The sequence below is a fragment of the Thrips palmi genome, unplaced genomic scaffold, assembly GCF_012932325.1.
Source record: "Thrips palmi isolate BJ-2018 unplaced genomic scaffold, TpBJ-2018v1 HiC_scaffold_3, whole genome shotgun sequence".
Taxonomy (NCBI): domain Eukaryota; kingdom Metazoa; phylum Arthropoda; class Insecta; order Thysanoptera; family Thripidae; genus Thrips; species Thrips palmi.
In genome coordinates this window covers 7,011,517-7,030,813 of record NW_023144630.1, presented here as the reverse complement: position 1 = coordinate 7,030,813, position 19,297 = coordinate 7,011,517, and the positions used below count along the sequence as shown (strand labels likewise).

The 19,297-nt window shown below is 44.6% G+C and overlaps 2 protein-coding genes across 2 annotated transcripts; one reads left to right on the top strand and one right to left on the bottom strand.

Annotated features, from left to right (window-relative positions):
- Positions 1-2,196: 2,196 nt before the first annotated feature.
- On the top strand, positions 2,197-7,266 carry LOC117648478 (chaperone protein DnaK-like). The gene is made up of 7 exons (XM_034390984.1): positions 2,197-2,210; positions 2,891-2,912; positions 3,229-3,361; positions 3,749-3,987; positions 4,619-4,861; positions 5,444-5,749; positions 7,165-7,266. The coding sequence occupies exons 1-7, from the start codon at positions 2,197-2,199 to the stop codon at positions 7,264-7,266; spliced, it is 1,059 nt and encodes a 352-aa protein (XP_034246875.1).
- A 1,015-nt stretch (positions 7,267-8,281) lies between these two features.
- On the bottom strand, positions 8,282-18,139 carry LOC117647999 (adenylate cyclase type 9). Its single transcript, XM_034390067.1, has 17 exons — positions 17,498-18,139; positions 16,875-17,289; positions 16,451-16,675; positions 16,129-16,373; positions 15,917-16,044; positions 15,584-15,838; positions 15,155-15,502; positions 14,940-15,079; positions 14,705-14,863; positions 14,526-14,616; positions 14,142-14,443; positions 13,764-14,036; positions 13,402-13,653; positions 12,861-13,259; positions 12,554-12,771; positions 12,222-12,453; positions 8,282-12,136 (listed from the first exon to the last, which is right to left on the bottom strand). Exons 1-17 carry the CDS (start codon positions 17,785-17,787, stop codon positions 11,897-11,899), a joined length of 4,212 nt encoding a protein of 1,403 aa, XP_034245958.1. The 5' UTR covers positions 17,788-18,139; the 3' UTR covers positions 8,282-11,896.
- Positions 18,140-19,297: the final 1,158 nt, after the last annotated feature.

Here is a 19,297-nt window from a genome sequence, read left to right as displayed (position 1 = left end):
AGCACATCACAGCAGGATGTGTTGCCTGGCCGGCCGACCCGTTCGGCGCGGCGGTCTTGCACTGCAGTGCGGCTGCCCGAGACGACGAGGGTCTCCACGACCGCCAGCACCGCCAGCCAGTCGAAGGCAGCGCCCAGGTCCGCGGCCCCTAGGTCCACGGCCAGCCTGTACGGCGGTCACCTGACTCGGAAGAAGAAGGAGCGGAAACGGAACCCAAATATGGTAAGCCTCTCTGCAAACTTAAGTGTGTGCCTGCAGGCATGCACCAAGAAGTGCATGCCTGGCACACACTTGAGTTTGCAGAGTATGAGACGTTGCGCGGCGAGTCTGGCCGCAGTGACGAAAAAGAAATCGTGCCTTACCCAAGGGGTGAGCCGCTGTTAAATTTTGTGTTCAATGATTGTGTGAATGTGCAAGAATGTGTAAGACTTTTGGGGTTTTTGCCACACATGTTGCCTACTTACAGGTGATTTTGCCACCTGAATGTGGAATGTGGTCAAATTTTGTACAATGAATGTGGGAAGCGGGAAGCTGATCCCCCCTTGGCCTTACCCCTAGACAAGAGGTTTCGAAATGCAAACAGGCTCGTGGTGGATCCAAAGGCGGCCTGTTGGGAAAGAGAGCACCTACTTAGAGCAACGACTGGCTTTTTGCCTAGCTTTCAGGTGGCTGTCTAGGGGTGAAAAGAGGCAACTGCCCTCTCAACCTCTCCTGTACCGTACACTCTGGAACAAAATGTGGACTTCTCCACACTTTCGGAGGTGTGGAATTTGCAGTCTTCATATAGCAGCCCCTACACTAAAAGTGTGCCGTTCTCCTCGTTTGCACCGCTGAGATGTAGGGGTTCTGTGGGGTGTGGAGCATCTAAGTATGGAGTATAATACTCGACACCAGGAGGATCTCCACTCTGGGTTTAACACTGTGGGTGGATCCATGCACACTTAAATCAGTTTTCCGCGAAGTCCTTGACAACAATCGTCTCTCGCAGATGCGGCTCTCCATGCTGCCCGACGACGAGCTGCTGGAAGTCTTCAGCTACTTGCGTCCCAGGGAGCTGCTCAAGTGCCGGGTCGTCTGCCGCAGGTGGCGGGACGCGGCGCTGCACCCCGCTGCTGTGGCGCGACCAGAGCTTGAGAGACACAGAGCCGTAAGCTCCATCACCGCACAGTGGGCCAGAAGACCGGTGGAGGCGGCCAAAACTCTAGACGCGTTTTGGGGTCCAGAGCCGCTACATGGACTCAAATCGAGCGTGTGACCCCACCAATGGATTGCTCTTTCTGAGAGTAATCCAGCGGTGGGGTCACACGTTCGGTACAAGTCCTGTTTAGCGCGACCCTGGAGCTCAAAACGCGCCTAGAGTTTTGGCCGCCTCCACCGGTCTTCTGGCAAATCCACTGTGCGACGCCGCACTTTCAGAACTCCACAAAATCAACAGTTTGATCCGTGGCCTCACTCAATTTTTCGGATTTGATATTTATCCTGTGGGAAATTTGTGGGAAATTTCCCTGACGCTTTCCAGGAAGAACAAAAAAAGTCAAAAACAAGCACCAAAAAATTGAGCGACACTCTTAAAACCTTACGAAGTATTTTGAGCATACATATAACAAACTAAAATACTTTGTTATACGAAGAAATAGTTCGTAAATTACGAAGTATTTTCTTTGTAAGCTTACGTATGCTCAAAATACTTTGTTATACAAACTACTTTTCTTTGTAAGGCCCAAAATAGTTTGTAAGGTTTTCTGAGTGGATTTTTGTCAATACTTTTGTCCATTTCGATGTCGCATAGACACCATCCGATTCATTTGACTTTTACTACCTGTTCTCTTTGGGGTTGGGGTGCGCAAAGTTGTGTGAGCCTCCGAACCAACAATTCACACAAAGGAATTTAGAGCAACAGTCCTGGATTCGTGCTTGCAGTCCAATCTAAACCTAGAGGTGCGGTGTAAGAGAGAGCGCCGTGACAGTCTTTTTTTAAAAATTGTTTTCAGCATTCCACCTAAGACAAAGAACACCCGGTTGGTCGCCGCCGTGCTCCGCCTGGCGCCGTGCCTGGGCAGCCTCACGCTGTACGACTACGACGAGGCCTGGGGCGAGGACGTGTGGACCGTGTGGGCCGTCCCCGCCGCCACCACCGCCTGCGCCGTCACCAAACTCTGCATCCACTTCCGGGCGTCCGACGCCGTCCTCGTCACTATGATCCTCGCCAGGTACGTAGCACAGTGGGCGAGAAGACCGGTGGAGGCGCTCTAAACTCCAGACGCGTGTTGAGCTCCAAGTAGCTAAACAGGACTCGAACCGAACGTGTGACCCCACCACTGGATTCCTCCTTCGGAGAGCAATCCATTGATGGGGTCACACGCTCGGTTCGAGTCCCATTAAGGGGGGACATCACTCAAAAATGGTCAAAAATTGCAACTTTTTTTTATTAGTTTATATTATTGACCATTCTATTCTGCGTCGAATGGTGAAAACCGCATTCCAAAATTCAAAAAATTGCAGTTTTAGGAGGTTGTGGGCCGAAAACATGCATAGGGGAAAAGCCCAGTTTCCCCAACTTTGATCGCGTTTTTCTCGGAACATGAAATTGCAAACGGTTGCAGGCCTCTAGGCCGCAGTTTTTGAGCTACAGCGGGGAGATTTAGCGTGGAAGCTCCTACGACATGCCGCTATGGTGGGTAGCAAAATATTTTGCATTGGTAAATTTTAATTATTTTTTTAACGTTCAAAATTGAACAATTTTGACCAAAAAAATTGAACAGATTTTTTGGTGTGTAACAATACAACTTAAAATGGTTTTTGAAAGTGATTGAGGTACCACCATAGCCAGACATCTCAGGAAGGCTGTCACCAAATTTCGTTGTTCTATGTCAAACCGTTTGGCGTCCAGCGCTGATCCTGAGCCCGAAGAGGTAAAGCAGGAGCTGACGCACCGTGGTCCAGAAGACCGCTGGAGGCGGCCCAAACTCTAGACGCGTTTCGAACTCCAGAGTCGCTAAACGGGACTCGAACCGAACGTGTGACCCCACCAATGGATTCCTCGTTCGGCGAGCAGTCTATTGGTGGGGTCACACGCTCGGTTCGAGTCCTGTTTAGCGACTCTGGAGCTCGAAACGCTTTAAGACTTTAGTTGGCCGCCGGCGCCGGTCTTCTGGTCCTTAGATTCGCAGTGTATGCACTTGTCAGTGTGTACTTGACAGTCACTTTTATCGGTGGTGTCTGTCACAGATCGCGGGCACGCTGCTGCTGGACGTCAGGAAGTTCGCAGAAGCCCACCTGAACCGCCGCGACATCCGCAAGGCTGTGATCGCCGTGCCGTCGTACTTCAACATCGCACAGCGACAAGGGATCATTGATGCAGGTACATATTTAGTGTCCATCTCTCGTGGAAAGGGACCCTTTCAGTCGTCGCCGAGTGAAGTCTCACAGTGGGCCCGAAGGCCGGTGCCGGCGGCCAAAACTCTTGACGCGTTTTTTGCTCCAGAGTCGCTAAATGGGACTCGAACCGAACGTGTGACCCCACCAATGAATTCCTCGTTCCGAGAGCAACCCATTGGGGGGTCACACGTTTGATTCGAGTCCCATTTAGCGACTCAGGAGCTCAAAACGCGTCTAGAGTTTTGACCGCCTCCACCGATCTCTGGCCCACTGTGATTCAGGAGACGCTCCTCTCCCACCCCCTTGAAAAAGGGCCTTCCACTGCCGCAGACAGATTGAAATGTTTTTTTTTCGGGCTCTCTCGTCACAGCGAGGCTGGCGGGGCTGCCGGAGGTGCGGCTCGTCAACGAGACGACGGCTGCTGCCTTGGCCTTCGCGCACGACCGGGAGGGCCCCAAGCTCGTGGTCGTCGTGGACGTCGGCGGCGGGGGCGGCAGCGTGTCGGTGGTCATGGTGGACGGCGGCGGGGTGCAAGTCGTGAGGACTTGCGGCAAGCGGCTCCCAGGCGGCGACGAATTCGACATCAGGATGATCAACTACCTGTGGACTGTATGTACACTACGTAGCCACTGTAAAAACGAATACCCAGAATTTTACAAAGGTGCTCTGGTAAAAAAGGCATGTTCCCGAAGAACCTTTGTTAAGTTACGGCGCTGGTAATCCACGACGGTTCACAAACTCTTATCGTAAATTCACGAATGTCCTTCGTAAGTGTACGAAAAATTCTTCGTGAATTTGCGAAGAATTTTTGTTTATTCACTATGGTTTTTGCAGCAATGTTTTTTTTTCTGAGATACCTTCAAATATTCCAATTTTTTTTCTTACAGTGCACTGTGTGACATGTGGCACGCTATGTACGTATGTTTTTGGGGAACAAGCGCTGCACAAAATTGTGGAAGTGTTTCAAAATGCACGAATCTGTGCTTAACTGAACACGAAAGTGTGCTTTGTTGCGCATGAATTTTTGTGGTTCGCAAACATGCTCAATTTTTCACAAATGCCTTGCACTAAAAAAACACGTTGCAATTTAGGACGCTGTCGTGCGTCTCACATCATTTTAAATGCGAGGCTTTTGTAAAACGGTCACAAAACGCATAATGTTTTCAGAAATTTTTTTTGATTGTGTGTTGTTTTTTTTGGATATTGGCGCATGACCCATCCCGCCCATGTATTTTGTCAGGTCATCAGGGAGGAACACGGGAAAGAGGTGGAGGACCACCGGTCCATGGAGATCCTTCGCTCCACTTGGGAGAAGGCCAAGCAAAAGCTTTCGAGGATTCCTCACGTAGAGATATCGACGTTCCTCCCCGCCATCGACAAGGAGCTGAAGCACACCATACCAAGAAGTTTGTTCGAGGCGGAATGCAGTGACTTGTTCGATTTCATCCTGCACGAGATTTCGCGCACCCTGAAAAACGCAATGGTAATTCACGCTACCCTTCTTGGTGTACTACGACGAACGTAGTCTTGAGTTGTCAAGGGGTTTAAAACTTCCTTGATAAGCGTGGATCCTCTGGACCCATTGGGGCTACACCCCCAACCCCAATTTTTTCCACCCTGCAGGGGCAAGTTGTGAGAAGTACACGGTAAGAAAAGTACGCCCTTACTGAGCTGATACAGAATCTAGTCCTTGAGCCATCCTGTGATCAGTAACCTCAACGGAACCAACAAATTTTTCAGCATTATGTTTGTTTTGTATCGCACGGTACTAAGAAATAGCTTCGCATTATGACTGGCTTGCGTTTCTTCACTGTTGTGGCTTTGCAGGCCACAGTGGGCCAGAAGACCGGTGGAGGCGGCCAAATCTCTAGGCGCGTTTGACCTCCTGAGTCGCTAAGCAGGACTCGAACCGAAGGTGTGACCCCACCAGAGGATTCCTCGTTCGGAGAGCAATCCATCATTGTTGGGGTGACACGTTCGGTTCGAGCCCCATTTAGCGACTTTGGAGCTCCAAAAGCGTCCGAGATTTTGACCGCCTCCACCGGTCTTCTGGCCCACTGTGCAGGGCTCTCTCCCGGAAGGAAGCTGTGTGGACCACGTGGTGCTGGTTGGCGGGTCGTCCCGCATCCCCCACCTCCGCGCCGAGATCGACAAGCTGCTGCCGGGCAAGCTGCACAAGGCGCTGAGCCCCGACGAAGCGGTGGCCCGAGGGGCCGCCCTGCTGGCCGCGGGGGCCGTGCGGGTCGACAGGGAGGTGGTGGGCCGTGACACCTACGTGACGATCGGCGGCACCACATTCTTCTACGATGCAGATGAGCTGCTGGTGGAAAAAGTGCTCCGTGCGGATGTCAGGGCAAAGGAGTACTTTGCGGTGAGTAGCCTCACCGAAAATAGATAGGTCAGACTTTTGACCCCTATAACGGTCTTACTGAAACGCACGACCGAAAAAGGGTCATACTGAAATGTAAAACTGAAAAAGGGTCATACTTCGATGTATGACCGAGACCGAAAAATGGTCATACTTTAGAGTGTATCACAGGTAAAGGCTGATTAATCCCCAAGCTAAACAATAGCCAGTCTCGCTAATGAATGTCTGACCTTTTTTTGGTCATACATTTAAGTATGACCCTTTTTCGGTCATACTTTTTGTATCACCGAAAATCGGTCAGATGTCTCACCCTTTGAATTTCAGTGCTAGAAGCATTGAGAAGGCAAGGCTATAAAAATTATGCCCTTTCGGGGTGTAACGCATTTTAATGCCACCGTGCAAAATAGGCGCCCTGTGGAAGGACCCTGTGCACTTCCACAAGGCGTGAAAGCAACATCGGTTTTGGGCTGAATTTATGTTTTTACCAACAAGGGCATTAAAAATGAATGCCAATTGAAATAGCCAAGAACTTTTCGTGAAGTAAAAGAACCTCTAGCTTCGCGGTTAAATTGCAGCGTTTTGAACTTTGAACGCGCGCTGTGAAAATTCCTCGACATCATTGAATGGTTGTTTATGACATTTCTTTGCTTACGGACACGGGTCTGGTTCTAGTTTGTTCCTTTTTTTTCCCCCAATGAATCCATCTCAAGTGCAATGGTTAGATCAGTTGTGGACCAGCCCTTAATGGTAATGGTAATGTTGGGTAGGCAAAACGGGGCACCGACGTGTTGCGGGCTTGCCTACCCTTTCCATTGCAGGCGTTTCCTTGCGAGGGATCCTGTTATGGATGTGCTGGGCCGGACAGTGGGCCAGAAGACCGGTAGAGGCAGCCAAAATTCTAGGCGCGTTTGGGGCCCAGAGTCGCTAGACAGGACCCGAACCGAACGTGTGGCCCCATCAAAGGATTGCTCTCCGAACGGGGAATCCATTGGTGGGGTCACACGTTCGAGTCCTGCCGAGTCCTGATCAGCGCCTTTAGAGCTCAAAACGCGTGTGGTGTTTTGGCCGCCTCCGCCGGTCTTCTTGCCCACTGTGCGCGGCTGTTTGGGGTGGAGATCTGCATAACCCCCTCGGGGGGATGTACACCTCCCTTCTGACTGACTGGTCATACTGCGAGTGGAGGCTTGTAGTCGCTTGAGGCTCTTTCCCGCCGGGATAGAGTGCCACCTTAGTAAGGACGGCCATGTCTCGTTTTGTCGTGCAGGCGGGCTTGTGTCGGGCCGGAAATGGCATACGATCAGTTGTGGTCTAGCCCGTAATGGTAATGGGTAGGCCAAACGGTGCACCGATGTGTTGCGGGCTTGCCTGCCCTTGCCGTTGCAGGCGTTTCCTTCGACCTATCTTGATCGTTCTTTCAGGTCCAACAAGCGAGTGAATATGGAACCAACACCCTTGAGGACATATATGAAGAGGAGAGACGTCTCAAATCCCAGGTGGAATTTTTCTCAGTTGAACCTTGAACCCGGTAACACCAGTAACAACAACGGCGAATACACTACTAATGGCTTGGTGGCTGAGAGCGCAGAGGAAGTAGCCGCCCCGAGTGAGCACGACTGGGAGCACCTCAAGTGGTGCAGAAGGGTACCTTCCTTCGCCCCCGTCGCGCGTCTCTAATGGGTGGCGGCGCGGCTCTATGCGATGTGAGGGCGCGTATTCTCCTCTAAGATGCAAAAGAGTTCCCGCCGTCGGCCCCCACCCCCCCTACCCCCCCTCCCCGAAGGAGAGCGGAGTAGGGGCAATCATAAAGGGTTGGTAACCTGACCTGGCTGGTGGCGAACCAGGTCCAACGGGAACTGTCGCATGGCCTCCACGGCCCATCGCTCTGCCACCTGAGCTACGACAACACACCTGCCGGACATGTCCTATCTTGGAGTGATGGTACCGGGTTCGGGAAGTAGACTGGGGAAAAGATTTACTCACCTGGGGGTCGAACCCTGGTCTTCCTGCCGCCAGCCGACACCCCAACCATCTCAGCCACCCGAGCCACTACGAGGCGGTGCGATCAATCTTAGGGTGATGGTACCGTGTACCCGCCAGCGGTTCCGCAATGGTTCTAGGTTTAAGATATATCAACAATCTGGCTGAGGAATAAGTTGTTATACTTGAGATTCCAACCCTAGTCTCCGGCGAATTTAGACACTGGAGGTTCATTTTGGCTCTAAACTTTCTCTCCCTGGCGATAGACGGGAAACCTTTTGAGCTTGAGCCCCGATGAGAAAAACTCAGATTGCTTCTTCACAGAGGGGCAAATGCGAGTTTGATTTTCAGAGTGTCCCTCGGAGTGGTACTGTGAGGTGCTCTGCCCAACATTCTCTCGACGGTTTGCTGTCAGCATGCTCTGGTTCCAGTTGTCCTGCAATTTTTGGCACCTCAGTACCATCTGATGGTTTCCAGGGTAGTATTTAGGGTAGTATTTGGGGTAGTTGGTTTGTGTTTAGTCTTAATCTAATGGCTTGGCCAATAAAAAACATGAAAAATTGTTACGCAGCACAGTACGACGTTTATTAGATTCATTGAAAAGTTTCCATCACATGCGAGTGAAATTTTGTCTTAAATAACTCCTGATGAGACCTGGTAGTCAGTTTGAGAAATACCTTTTTTCTAGCTTAAAGTAGTTCATTGAATTTGTACAGTTCAATCATACAGATAAAAATCCACATACCTACTCTTGTTAACGATCCTTGAAAAAAAAATTCTTATGTTTTCTGCACAAGCATGCAAGCAAGCAAGTTAGTTATTTTAATCATTTAAACAGGAAGCAGTTAACGTACAAGTAACCTTTATAGGACCTATTTCCAACGTTATGTTTTGTTTTCCATAACAGTAATCGACACAGCACTGTAAATTGTAATAATATAATGAAGGTATATAAAATATATTGGGGCCTCAACATAAATATACCATCCTCTTTCAGTGTAACTCATCCGTCACATTACAAATCATCAGATTTCAAATATCAACATTAGCATTATCAGTACTCCAATATAGGAATCATGAGATATACGAATAAAGTTACAGATTTTGAAAGGAAAGAACTAAAATAGTAATAAAAACACAACTACACACTAAAAAGCATTATACTGCTCATGCACTCAAATATAGAATTCAATAATTAAGAATGTAAAATATTCAGCGATAAAATCCAATTGACAGATTATAATTTAAAACTGCATTAAAGCCGATATCAGGAAAGTGCATGGATAACTTGTGTTGAAATATACTGAAACACTTGTTCCAAATGAGACATAAAAAAAAAGAAAGAAACAAAACGGGGAATATAGTCTGATGGCTCTCCGTTATAGGAACACAATAACTATACAAAGTAATAGATACAAAAAGATTCACCTACATATTGTAATGGGAGTTACACAAAATAAAATAAAAGTTGTAGCAACTGATGTTGCAATCACAATCAAGGAAATATTTAACTATTAATAAATACAGTAACCGGAATGCCTCATTACTAGAAAGGAACGTCACCGCACTGAATGCAACAAAATTAGGTAACTTACTGACAAATGACTTGAAAAGGAGAAAAGAATGTTCATAAAATCACTAAGTTTTCAGTAGAAAGGAAATAAAAGTGACTGGGAAAACAAATAAGCCACATAAATTTAAAGAAAGTGCATGTACAGAACAACATTTCCACCATTCTGAAATGTATGCAAACAATTCAGGTTCCAACCAATAACTACATTATTTCAGCTTGTCACAACATTTAAAATGGAAAAATGCAAGTGTTCAAACAAAACATGATGCATAACAACATTGAAAAGAAAGAGTACCAAGATATACAAGATACCTTAACAACCAAAATACTGATTCTTCCATTCTTCCACTAATAAATACTTATACTGTAAATTTGTTCAAATTCAGACAGAAGGATGAGTAAATGAGATGCTCTGACACAAGTGATTGTTCTTCTGGAATGGATAATTCTGTTCAAATGTACAAATGGTTGATTTGTTTCTGCTGTCAGGTAAAAAATCGTTCTGCCATACATTGCAGGCACAAGCAAATTTAAATGACAACATTTCAAGACACTACCAAGATTTACAACAGGATGCAGTCAAACAAAGTCCCATGAGTTGTGACAAGAATTTCTCTCACAGAATAGGACTTAAGGGCAGTAACATTTTGTTTCGAGTTGCAACTGCTCATGGATTTAAAGAAAATTGAGATCTTGTTGTTTTCTTTTCCAAAATAAAATAACAAATGGCTAATTGGTGCCTGACACACACACACTCACACACACATGCAAACATACGTACTCTCACTCAAACGAAAAAAAAGAAAAGACAGGGCAACAATGAAGACAAGCTTAGCAAATTTGTTTCTAAAAAACATCAAAGAAACACAAATTTGAAAAAAAAAGAAATAATACAGCACCAAACAACAAAAAGGACAAACACAAAATAGGCAGAAGAGACAAATTCTCTGTACTAACTCCACATTGTTCACTGCTCATAATTAAATCCCTACCCTTAATAGACCAAAGCACAGCACAACAACAAAAGTTTAAAAACAAACAAACAAAACACAAACAAAACCACAACTAAGGTGGGTTTGATAACAAATGGCCCACAGGAAAAATAAAATGACTGATTTTTATAAATACTTTTCCTTAAAGTAAAGACTTCGCTCTGATATAGTTATGGCATTATATGCCCTCCTGAGAGTCGAAACCCATTCTAGACTATGAATTACCTCGCCCTTGCCAGCCGCAACCCATAACATGGTAACAAACACATTAACTGCTGCAAATTCAATAAGTTATCATGAACACAAGATTTCTGTCCACATTCATGTGCAACGAAATCATTTGCTAGATATTACTTAAGACAACTGACAACAGAAACAGAAGTCAAGAACCTAAATCGCTTATTAGAGGTCAAATCAAGAGCCTACAGGTACACTGTACAAAAGTCATTTTCTTAATATTTCCTTCTACTTTGAACTATATAGGGAGGAAGGAAATTTCATGGAAGACACCATCGTTTTAACAGTGCACTGAAAGAAACAAAAGTTTACAAAGGATCCATACCAGAGCCTTAAACATAAAACAAAGACAGGTAACCGTATAGCCAAAAGTAAATGACATTAGGAACAATTTATTAGCTCCACGATGAGCTGATAATAATGATATTTCCAAACTAAAAGAAAACTAGTAACTTTAAAAGTTGAAATTGAAGCAAAAGCCTGGAACGATTGACAAAACAGAAAGCCGCAAAGCTGCACGGAAACAAGCATGAGTGAACAACATACGTAATATTAAATAATGCTACTACTTTGGAAAAAAAAATTGACAATTTATATGGAAGCTCCAATGTCTGTGATGCTACAAGATGCATCTTCCTTCAAATTCATTAAACAGAAGAACTAGTAAGGATAGCAGGCGCCTTGCTGTAGACATGGCCAATCTACACACACACTCACAGCACCATTAATACTCTAAAACATTCAGTAGGGATACATATTTCATAAACTATAGAAGTTACCTCAGCAAAATACACCTGCAGAGGCACATAAATTGTTTCAAACAGCTTGCAGAACATTCAAGTTCCACAAATAAAATTGGTCATATGGTGAATAGCATCATATACCTTAGTAAAAATATTTCTTTTGATATAGTTACAATAGAATTGGTAAAAATAGTAAAAATACATGATGCTTAAAAACATCGAAACAGATTTGTATCTTTAGGCAAAAATATGAGTATAAAAAGCACCAACCTTGGGAAGTACACTTTGATACAAGGTCAAATAAATGTCTCTGCTAATTACAAACACCGTCAAATAAAGTTAATTACTTTCAGAAAATTTGAGTCTTTCTTTTCCTTGTTGCTTTCTCCAGTTAGTTTTTTATCTAGTTTTTTTTTGTTTCATTTTTAGATAGGTTTATGCCTGTAGTACATACAGACCAGATGAACCAAACAAATAAAGCTTTTAAAACATTTTGAAAGAAACACAAGGTTGTAGAATACATCACATAACATCACAGCTGGCAACTTTGTGTTTCTCATGAAATGTATCTAAAAATATCGTTTTGTAGGCAAAAAAAAACAGCAAGTTTATGTTCATCAAAGGGCTGTCAACTCTCAGAAATCTCCACATCATTGCCCCTGGCACTTTTAAGCAGATAAACATTCATGTTGTCTTTGCCTTTGACATAGACAACACCACGTTGTTCAAACTCATACTGCTTGTTTAAAATCTCCAAACAGTCTTCGCCCACCTGAATACGTCCAGGCACACCCGTTGAGTCCATTCTGCTTGCAATATTAACGGCGTCTCCCCAAATGTCATAATATAGTTTTCTTGTGCCAATCACCTGAAGTAAAGCAACATATGTTTATTTGATCAAGCCAGCAGCAATGCTGACAATTTATTTTTTGAAAAATACAATTTATACTTACGCCAGCAGTTATATCACCATGATTGTAGCCCACCCGGAGAATGAGATTGAATTCAAGTAGGTCCCGATTGAAGGAGTCAATTACACCTTGAAGAGCGACAGCAAAATCAACCAATTGGAAAAGATGTTGATGTTCGAATTTATTTTGGCTACGAAAATGTGGATTAAGTCCAGATGCAGCCATATAAGTGCTTCCAATAGTCTTGATTTTGGTAACATTACAGAATTCAGGTCTGACACAAAAAGAACAGGCATTAAAACCAAATGATAAGGTAAAAGTGATAACACAAGACGACCAATTAAGTAATCAATGTGATAAAGGTTTAATGATACCTGCTAAGCAGCTCATCAAAATCAGCAATCAATTCATTCAAGACCCGCAAATATTCCTTTCCGCCTAAGTAGGTTTCGTCATACATTTCATTAAAATTAACAATGGAAGCAAATATAATTCCCACCAAGTGATGGTTTTCAGAATATTTTGCAGTATTTTTCAACTGGTCAGCAACATGTCGAGGAATAATGTTATGAAGCAGCCAATCTGCTTGATCCTATAAAAATGACAAGTAGTTATTCTACATGGATCCAGAGGATACAACAGCTTCCACAAAAAATTATAAAAGTCAGGAATACTACTCACTTTCATGCTTTGAACTTTGGCCTTGTCTCTAACAGCGACTGCATTGCCATGGAAACTAAGTCTGTATGAAATCTCAAACTCACGATTGAGGAACCACACAAGCAAAAGTAAAAGAATGACATCAAGGTAAATTTCAGCTTCATGAAAATTGGCTTTTGGCAGATTGTTTGGAGGACATTCAATGACAATTGCTCTGGCCTCTCTCTTGAGACTGTTTTCAACATCAAGGCCATGAACACTACGAGCAGCCCTTTCATTCAGCGAAATCCTGGCTTTGGCTGTGATAAATGGTATCGCAACACTCCCAGATAGTTGGTTGGCGTCCAGACTGGCAGAAAAAGAAATGGCACGTGGCTGTTGAGGCACTGTGGGATCAATCACAGGTACACTGCTGCAGACCTGAATGAAAAATTCAAAACATTAGTACATAGTACAAAAAAAAATTACACAAATAAATGGTTTTCAAACAAGCGTTTGTTGTGATATTTTTTTCATCATGAAGTACGGTTACAAGTTATTTTGATAAAACAGATTAGCTCACCTGACTAGCAACAAGAGAAATGAAAATGACTCCCGTCAGAGTAGCCAAAAAGCTCTTCATCCAGCAATTCAATTGAGTAAAGTTACAAAAATGAACAATACTCAAAAATAGGACATAACTAAAATAATAATCGTGACTAAGTTCCAAAATGGCAGAAGCTTGGGCTGTTTCTGCATTTCCTAGTGTTTCATTTCCCAGAGCTAATGACGGACATGAAAAATTAGCAAGTACTGATGTTGCTGGCAAGCTTACCTAAAAATCAATTTAAAAAATGAAACATTGACATTTTATTTTAAAAAAAAGGAATTAAATTTTTAAAGAAGAAAGTTTTAGTAGTAGAACTACATTGCATGAAATCTCACCAGTATCGCTCCACAAACATGCCAAGGGTACCATCCAGAGAATTTTTCCACGAGTGACTTGCATATGACCAGCAAGTGGGAACCAGTGGAAGCTTCCTCAGTGCACTGACTGGCGGGGCTCTCATCAGAGAGAGTGCCAAGAGGTGTCCACAACAACAGGGCACACAAACATACAGCAAATACTTGAATGACAGTGGCTGTGACAAACACTGCAATCCACATTGGAGAAGCAGCATAAAGGAAGAACAATGACATAGCAATTGCTGAATACACCTAGATGATGATCAAGAGGAGAGAAATAAAAGTTAAAAGACCACAGTATATTGATGATGACATGAACAAGAAAAATATCAATGGTTTTTTGAAGCATTAACATACCAATGCTGAGATGAAGATATCAAAGTAGGTGTTAAATCGTGAGGTAGCTAGTGTTGGTGGTGAGTCACCATGTCTGTCTGATATGCGATGAGCAGTATCTCTGTATTCACGCTCCATCTCATTTTGTCGGAAGAAAAGAGTAATACTAGAAAGAGGAGGCTTTACAAAATAGCTGCGGTTTGACTTGACATTATCTTGTACACATCGGATGAGTTGAAGATCAGACTGTTTGCGAAGTTGATGGAAACAGTGCCCCATATGATCTGCAGATGGCATGTGGTCAAGGTCTCCATTCAAGGATTCTATCAAAAAAGAGAATCAGGGTAAATTTCAAACAGAAATATTGATCTAAAGAACATAAATGACTAAAACAAACCAGCTTACCATTGTCAAGAGTTGATTGACTAGACGTGTAGTACCCACTTACTCTATGAGTCAGAAGGTCTCCTTGAGTAATACCATTCATGACAAACAACTGTAATAAATTAAAACATAGGAAAAATTTTGAAATTATGGAAATTGCAACTGTACAAATTAGGCATGAATCCATTTTAAGCTCTCACTTGTTGTTGAATGCTACTGCGACGACTGTTACTTCTTATTCCAGAATCCTTCCGTGAATTAACAGAGTAACACCTTGTTAGCTGATCTTCATTTGCCACATCCAGATGAACACCACCAATAAGAGAAGAAGCCTCTCCAGTTTTTAGTGAGTCTTGGGTCTAAACAAAATCACAATGCAAAGCTGAAAATTTAAATTAAAGTCATTCTGAAAAATCATACAAAATTATGAGTTACCTTCAGAGAATGTTGTGGGTCAAGACTAATTTTTGGAGGAGTCCGAATGGGAGACTTCTTAACAAATTTCTTGGTCCGATGATTGGGAAGTCGGGCAGAGGCCTTTCCAGCTTCCATACTCTCAGCGTCGCCGTCTACATCTGAAGAAATCCAAAAGTTAAATTTACTTTGAGAAAACAGTTAAAACATGGTTTATTAACAGCCTAGAAACCAACCAGAATCAAGAATACTTGGTAAAGAACTAGCTTTGGCCTCCAAAGGAGCAAGGGCAAGATAAGTCGAGGGCCTTGATGGTCTTGTGACATGGCAAGAATAAACTCGATCTCTTCGTTGATAGTAGTTGTGAACAGATTCAACAGTGGGTATAGGTGGCGGGGACGGTTGTTTGGAAGACGCAGCCTGGACAGGAGTAACCGGCAATGACTGTGGAGCTCGAGGGGAAGGCAATGAGACAACTTTGGTGGGGGTGGAGGAATTGGAAGTGGTGTGCGACTTGGTTTTTCCTTCCGCAACTTGAAGGATCTTATCTCCTCTGCGCCCCAAAATGAAGAACGATTTCATGTCTGAAAAACAAATGAGTGAAATTAGTGTGCATTCTTTCTTAGAGAACTCTGACAGGCACCAAATAATGTGAGCGGTCATACCGTGTATGCTTTCTCCCTCCTCTAGGATGTACATGTCACCAAGGAAATTTCTTGTTTTCTCTGAAATATGCACTCTTCCAGGTTTTCCAGTAGATTCCATTCTATTAGCAAGAGAAACATCATTGGACCAGACATCAAACTTGAAGCGCTTCGTTCCAACTATTCCACAGAGTACAGTGCCAGTGTGTATCCCAACTCTCATGTTGACACCTTCATGTGTTTCTGCATCAAACTGCCGTATTGCTTCTATCATGCCTGAGAAACACGTTGAGTGTTAAAGAGGAAACTTAAAGCAAGAACCCCAGCAAAGTCAACATCATCCAGGTTTCATACCTAATCCCATCTCAACACAACATTTGGCATGATCTGGTCGAGGCTCTGGGCAACCTGATACACAATAATAACAATCCCCAAGGGTCGATATTTTTTCGCATCCATGAATTTCACATAGTTCGTCGAATCTGCACATTTCATTTAAAATCAAAGAAATTGAAAACAGCAACAAAGAAATCATTAAAAATAAATAAAGTTAGGTCAATAATCACCTTTCAAACAAGTCGTTAAGAATTTGTACCAATTCTTCAGCACTTTTATTGGAACTCATTCTTGTAAAACCAACGATGTCCGCAAACAGAATTGAAACATTGTGCATAGCATTCATATTAAAGGGTCTGAATAAAGATCTTATGTCTCCGCTTGAACCTCTCTTGTGACCATCAGCACTAGCTGCCTCATCATCTCCAAGACAGCCTTCTTGCAAAAGCCATGCAGCCACTTTGGGAGGCATCACCTTTAAACAGAGCACAAAATGAAATAAACAAATGTGATTCGACACATTAAAAGGATTAATTAACGTAATCAACTGACCGACTGAATCATCTTTTCTTTCAATTGTTTTTCCATTTCAAGCTGTTTGCGCACAAGGAGGGACTGGCCAACTTTCATGAAGGTGCCTCGCATACGAACATGAGTCATAATAAGGATGTGGAGGCCAATGGCATGCACACAGAGCTGAAGAACAATGCGAATGGGAAGGCCAAACCTATCGTAGCGAGATAACTCTGCAGCAGCTGCATCAGGCACATTAAATTTCTGAAACAAAAAATTTAAAAATATAAATAAAAGTATAAATTTCTTTTTTACTTTTTTTTTTGTTTTTAAGGTTGGAATGGGAAGCTAACGAGGAATGAATGAGAGACAAACCCCGGTATGCAAAGTAGGCAGCAAATGCCGTAAGTGTGTCCTCATTATCATAACAAAACCTCTTAATCACGTTTGTCATAGTGCTTACCAAACAGGGGCCTGAGTCAAGATGAGCCGTTAGGCACTCAAAAACTATTGAGTATGCTCCACCAATCGCCACACACACATACAGCGGCAGAGGAATCACAGTGTAAATCAATAATAGTATTTCAATACAAAGAGAAAACTGGCCAACGGGGGTCATGTCCAAAGCAGTAGTACTCCAGACAAAAAATAATGAGAAGGAGCAAATGATAAGAGATATAATAATTGAGATAGGCAGGTGAATTTTTTTGTAATACTCTGTGTAGGTAAGGCCCAAAACAGTTGCGGTAGTAGCAGCTAAGGCTGCAAAGGTCCCACAGATTATAGGCCATTCTGATGAGGTTATTCCTTGGATGCCGGTGCCCAGGAAATACAAAAGCCACGACAGTGAAACCAGCAGAATGTAGAGGAGTGCGTATCTAGACAAAGAAAAACAAAACAGGAAAAATTACGCCAAGTACAAGTAGAATGGAATGTCGGAATGTACTATAAAACAAACACCTGTTGCACCATATACAATCTGGCTGGCAGAGGTGTGCAAACATCACTCCCAGACACATTAAGATGAATTGAAGAGCATTGATTCAGATAATCACACTTTAGAACATGACAAAACATTATTCTCACCTGAACCTTAATCGTATTTGAGGAAATGAGCTGCGTTTGTACTGTCCTTCGAGGATGTCAGAATCAAATCGAGGGTCCCACCAGGAGCGATGTGCTGCACGTTCAAATGGAACAGGCAAACACAGGCCACAGCAACCAACACGACTTCCACTGTAAGCCAGGTAAGATTGTATGTACGGTGCCAAAGTGATTTGGATATCATCTTCTTCACTGTCTTCAGGAACTTGGGTTCTGGTGAAACTGACTGATGTTTCAGCTGCTTGACTGGCTTGACTTATTCCGCTAGACATTTTTCAGTGACACCCAGGTTTAAGGATGCTGTTGTTGCTGTACAAAACTGCTCATAGATCTTATGCCCCAACCTCCAACAAGTTCCAAGGCCCCCAATGGAAAAATTAAACATTTAGGCCTAGGGTGAACGCGGTGATGTCAGAACAACTTTCCTTGGCTTCACTGCTTATTGTTTGTCAAGCACTAGAAACATGGTAATCTTCGTCACAAACTTCAAACAATCAAAAACGATCCATGATGGTTTGTGTTATTGTTTTCCAGACACTGTCAAAGAAGGAAAAGGGATAGAAATCCCAGTCACTGATCCAATGGGGGGGCAGCGGGCGGCAGCCATGTCTGTCGTGTCTGTCATCGTCAGGTGTACCACACTGAAACACAAAACAACAACAAAAACAAAAACAGTTGGCAACACTTGCCTGAAGCGGACGAAGGTGACGAAGGGGGAACGGACGGCTCGTGTGGGTGGGAAAACGGATGCCAGTACGCCAGAGGGCATTTATTTTACGCGGAAAGCTGTTCAGCGAGCATTTTTGACAGCGCAAGCACAGTGCTTATTTCGCGCTTACAATTGGTCAAGGGCTTGCTTGTCAGAGTCTTTGGGGAGGGGAGGGAATTCTCAAGCCGCGTTCAGCCGAGCGGCTCAGAAAATCGGTTTGCTCTGTCTCTCTCACACCCTCAACGGAGAACCTCGTGAGTGCGAGAGAGACAGAGCGACGAAACGACACCTTTGAATCGCTCGGCAGTCCAGTCGTTCATTAACAGAGACAGGCAAAACCGCAACACTGCTTAGTTTGACCGAGACACCCCCTTCCCCCGCCCTCCCTTAATCCCCCCCTAACCCCGGGCTTTCCCCCCAATCGACCGCGAAAGAAAGTCGGCTTTGGTCAACACAAGACCACACAAGACTCCACGCTCCCGTGCGCTTGATAATGACCCGAGTCAGGCAGACAGACGGACTGGCAGACAGAGACAGACAGAAAGACTTGAGTGCAGCAGTGGCATGTGGCCGCACGCGGGCGAGCGCCAAGAGGGCCACGAGCTTGGCCAGCTTGGCCAGCGCGGCCAGCTCGGCGGGGTGCCGGACTTCCCCGGCGCGTGGTACCCGCCCCTGGTCGTCTTCGGCCAGGTGATGGGCGTGTTCCCGCTGCGCTTCAAGAGCCCCGCGCAGCAGGACCGGCGAGACGCCGCCTGGCGCCTCTGCCCGCCCCTGTTGGCCGCCAACGTGCTCCTGGTGGCGTGCTCCACCTTCACCATCCACCTCTTCGGCGTCGTCGTCGACTTCTCCTTCGTGAGTTCGCATCGCGCACGTCACCGCACAGTGGGCCAGAAGACCGGTGGAGGCGGCCAAAACTCTGGACGCGTTTTGAGCCCCAGAGTCGCTAAATGGGACTCGAACCGAACGTGTGACCCCACCAATGGACTCCTCGTTCGGGGAGCAATCCTTTGGTGGGGTCACCCGCTCGGTTCGAGTCCTGTTCAGCGACTTCGGTGCTCAAGACGCGTTTAGAG